Source organism: Aplysia californica, unplaced genomic scaffold (genome assembly GCF_000002075.1).
Source record: "Aplysia californica isolate F4 #8 unplaced genomic scaffold, AplCal3.0 scaffold00171, whole genome shotgun sequence".
Lineage (NCBI taxonomy): Eukaryota > Metazoa > Mollusca > Gastropoda > Aplysiida > Aplysiidae > Aplysia > Aplysia californica.
In genome coordinates, this window is record NW_004797441.1 from 427,142 (window position 1) to 431,564 (window position 4,423).

Here is a 4,423-nt window from a genome sequence, read left to right on the forward strand (position 1 = left end):
GGGGGGAAGGGTTCTGTCTGTCTGTCTATCTGTCTGTCTGTCTGTCTGACTGTCTGTGTACGTGTGCGTGCGCGCATGTCTGTTTCTGTTTTATAATGCTGGAGTTTATCACCATCATCCCGTGCCTCGCCGACTGGTGTGGGTGATCAAGGACCTCCACTTCATTCTGTCTTGCGTTGCAGCAATGGTTTCTGTTTTTTCTTGCTGCTCCCAGGCATGTTGTCAACTTGTCCTGTATCGTTTCCCTCTGTCTGTCTCTACCTCTCTTTCCATCAAACGTGTCTGTCGTTACAATATTCTCCAATGCTTCTTTCCGATTTGTGTGTCCAATGAAATTTGCCTATCGCTTTCGTACATTCGTCATACGCTGTCGTCTGCAATTTGCTTTAACCAAGACTTCTTCATTTGTTTTTCTAGCTGTCCATGGGATACGCAGCATGCGTCTTATGAACCCCAGCTCTGTCACCTCAATTGTTTTTCCTGCTGTCTATTGATTGTCCGTACTTCGCACCTGTATAATTAATATTGATATGACAGATCCGGTTGGAGTTTTTCTGCTTATCACCTTTGTTTCAGTTTTCTTAATGTTTTGGCTTAGGCCATTTAATAGATTCTGTATTTGTTCTTCATCTTCTGCTATTAGGACTGTGTTGTCTGCATATCTTAGACTGTTTACATTTTGTCCCTCTATCGAGATGCCTGGCATTACTTCTATGTGTCTCATGATATTTTCACTATACAGGGAGAACAAGTCTGGTGAAAGTACACATCCCTCGACTCCTCTTTTAATTTTTATGTATTCGCTGATGTCATTCTCTATTCTTAGTGCAGCGGTTTGATCCCAGAGTACATGTTCTTGATAATCCTTCAGTCCCTCCCGTCAATATAGAGGACTTCTATCATGTCGATGATCTTGTCGTGCCTATCTTTGTCGAATGCCTTGGTGTAGTCTGCTGGAGTTAATACCCCTACCAAATGCCAATAGAGATGTCATTATGTTATGAAATGATGGTTTACCACGAATCTCAGCTTGTGCACGCCAAGGACACGTTTAACGCCTTTAAGCATTCTCAGAACACTGAGTGCAAAGTGCAAAATGGACCATCGGTAATCGTGCATTATGGAACCATAGACAATACGTGTGTCAAACAAAAAGATGACCCACCGTATTCAAATTGCAAAGCTTTCCTTTGGGTTCTTTCCTTCTTTTTTCGACAGTGCCGGGGGGGGGAGCTTGCTTGTTGCTGTCTTTGGCCTGTTTTCGTTTTGTGTTGGGGGTTTCGTTGTTGTTGTTGTTGTTGTTGTTGGTGGTGGTGGTTGTGGTGGTGGTAGTGGTGGTTTTTGTTGTTGTTATTGTTATTGTTGTTATTGTTGTTGTTGTTGTTGTTGTTTTGTTTTTAAGTCTTTAGAAACACCCCGCAAACAATCGAACAGTTGAAACTCAGTTGTGAACAGAAGGTCCAAAGAATCGACACAGAAACATCCCACAGTTTAAGTAAAACATTTCGAGCAGTCAACACCTGGAGCATAATAATATAGTATAAATAGCCACCACTTCCCTGGGTATGTTTGGCCATAACAGTTTCAATATCCATTCTTTAATGCACAAATAGACACAAAGGTTGATTCTTAAAAAGTTGATAAGTTTTGCGTTTCCTTCAGTTTTGGTTGAAATTTTAAAAGCATGATTACTCTCGAACATTTGCGTCAACGTTCTTTAAACTAACACGCGTGACGTTCCGTTGACTGAATTCTAATTATTCAAAGTTTTGTTGAAATGGAAGGAAACGTGCACTTTAAATGGGTCGCCTTTTTAGACAGCCTATAGTTGCAAAGATATGTTATAGACAGTAACTGTTGTAAAGATAGTAAATATAGTTACAAAGATGTCAATTGTAAAGGTAGAAGAGAAGGTTGTCAAGATATAGAGACAGCTACAAAAAAAGAATTAAGATAGTTGAAAAGACATGTTAACATGGCATTAAAGACACTGCTGAACAAAACCGCAAAGATGGTTGTAAAGATGGCCATGTGCAAGTACTAAATATAGCTTCAAAGATAATGAAATTGTTTAATTGATTGAATACTAAGTTATAGAAACAGCCAAGCTGCAAAGACTGCGACATGACAATGACAGTTGCAAAGATGACCCCAAGGAAAGCCAAGTTGCACAGATATTTGCAAAGATCGTCAAGTTATAAAGACAGTTATAAAGATAGTCAAATGACAAAGACAGTGGTAAAGATAGTTGTAGAAAACAGTAGAAGAGTTAGTAACCTAGTTCTCATGATAGTTTTGAAGGTAAAAAGAAGGTTGCGGCATTGTGTGAAAACAGTTGAGAATGTAGGTACGAGAAAGATGGTTTCAGAGACCGTTGGAAAAATCGATGAGGAGACAGTTGCAGAGATAGTAGTAGCAAAGAAAGATAAATGCATAGAAAGACCGTTGCAAAGATAGATCAATGCAGTAGATACAAAGGTTGTTTCAAAGACAGATTGATGCAAAGATAGTCGTAACGTTAACTGTACATATACGTTCAAGTAAGTGTAAAGACAGCAGCGAGGAGAAGATAACTCACGACTAGCATCATCGACTGGTGCGTGAGCTCTGTACACATTAGGCCTAGCGTAGATGGCATCTTCTAACTCTTCCAAGAAGTTGTCGCCCCGTACATCCGGGCGTGCGCATCTGAGTGCGTTCCCGCGCGAGTCTATGTGTTCATACATCTGTGCGTCCGTGTGCTCGGTTAGCACCGGTGCTGAACTGCGATGATGGGATGTGGTGGGTTCCTCCCCTTTGTGATACATCCCCGGGGCCTCCCCGTAGTAGCGCAGGGAGTGGCGAACGGCTGGACGCAGCATGCGAACGTCAATGTCTTTGGGGCTCAGGGAGCTGAAATTAAAAAATTAAAAAAAGGGGGGAGGGTGAGGGAGGTGGGTGGAAGTTTGTTTGTTTGTTGTTGTTGTTTTGCTTTCGTAAGAGTTCCACGGCACTTACACCACAATAACATACACAAAAAAGAAGAAGAGAGACAGATTAGGACAATGGGATGTTGGACAGGAAAGATGGAGCAAACCGCATTAGAGCACCTGCCAACCACCAGCGGGCGTAAGTTTGAGCGAGTGAGTGCGTGAGTGAGAGAAAGAAAGAGAGGGGGGGAGAGAAAGAAAGAAAAAGGGGTGGGGGGGGGAGAATTAAGGCAAGAGAAAACGAGTGGAAGGAGGGGGGAGGAGAATGTATGAGTGCAACTAGAGTCGAGACCAAAAAAATTATTTTAAAAACCCACAAAAACACGACATGTTCTCATAATCTCTGACACTAAAACTAGCCGACCACTATTCCTGAGTAGCCACTTTCGGCGTGTCGCATGTCGACTTAGGAGCTTACACCCGGTTTTACTCTTGACAGAATTTTGGATGGACAGATGAAGCAAAATTAAAGGCCACGCAGCATTTTACGTTTTTGTTTCAGCTTAAGTTTTACGGCACTTGCAACACAAGTAGGTCAAATAAATGCCGAAGACTGAAATTTTATAATTGAGTAAAATACAAAAAGAAGGTGTAGGGCAAAAGGCCATAGATGCTCGATAGGAAAGAAGATGCAAGCCATTCCAGAACTCATGCCAACCACCCACAAATACGAAGAAATTACGTTTATATGACTTGCTATCGTGGGAATTTTTTAATAGGAGTAAAGAGGAGTACATAGATACAACAACGGTCAAAGTGCAGGGAGGTAGCAAGACCGATTGATAGAAATAACAGAGGAAAAGACATGAAGTAGGACCTACCAATGGCGCACTCCAATCATCCGCCTCTTCAATATTGTGGGAAAACTACACTACATTAACTACAACTACTAGCTTACAATGCTGTGGGCATGTATAGCAACAACAACCACAACAACAACCACCACAAAAACAACAATCGTTGCAACAGCAACAACAACAAAAACAACCGCAGCACCAATAACAACCGTTGCAAAAACAACAACAACAACAACGACGACAACGACATCCACACCTTCCTCGACAAATCCATCCCCTAGAGTTACTTCCAGTGACCTAACGCTTTCCTCTGCCACTGCCAAGCCAAAATCTGCTCTGGTGGGATTCTCAGTAAGAGCATAGCAAAAGTTGTCAAAAATGAGTTACGTCTGTGTGCAATACTACCTGCAATGGTCCAAGTCACCTGAACCAGCCCAAGAGGAACCCAGCCTCAGGTATACAAAAGACGGCAAGCATTCGGGAGGATATAGGGAAACTGGACTGCCTCACACGTTTAGGACCTTATGACCCAGGTGAGAAACACTCATCTCGGGGTAGCAGATAGGCACATTTAAGACATTCTGACGCCGTTGCACCGCGAGCACGTTGGTCGTGCGCGCACACACACGCACACACACACACACACACACACACACA

At 42.5% G+C, this 4,423-nt stretch overlaps 1 protein-coding gene across 1 annotated transcript in view; it reads right to left on the reverse strand.

Annotated features, from left to right (window-relative positions):
* Window positions 1-1,392: 1,392 nt before the first annotated feature.
* The window catches only part of LOC101854410, a 9,008-nt gene continuing 5,977 nt past the window's right edge, over window positions 1,393-4,423 (reverse strand). Inside the window, exon 4 of the mRNA XM_013082362.2 lies at window positions 1,393-2,892. Within this exon, the coding sequence (XP_012937816.1) occupies window positions 2,220-2,892 (673 nt within the window). The 3' untranslated portion in view covers window positions 1,393-2,219. The remainder of the gene's footprint in view (window positions 2,893-4,423) is intronic.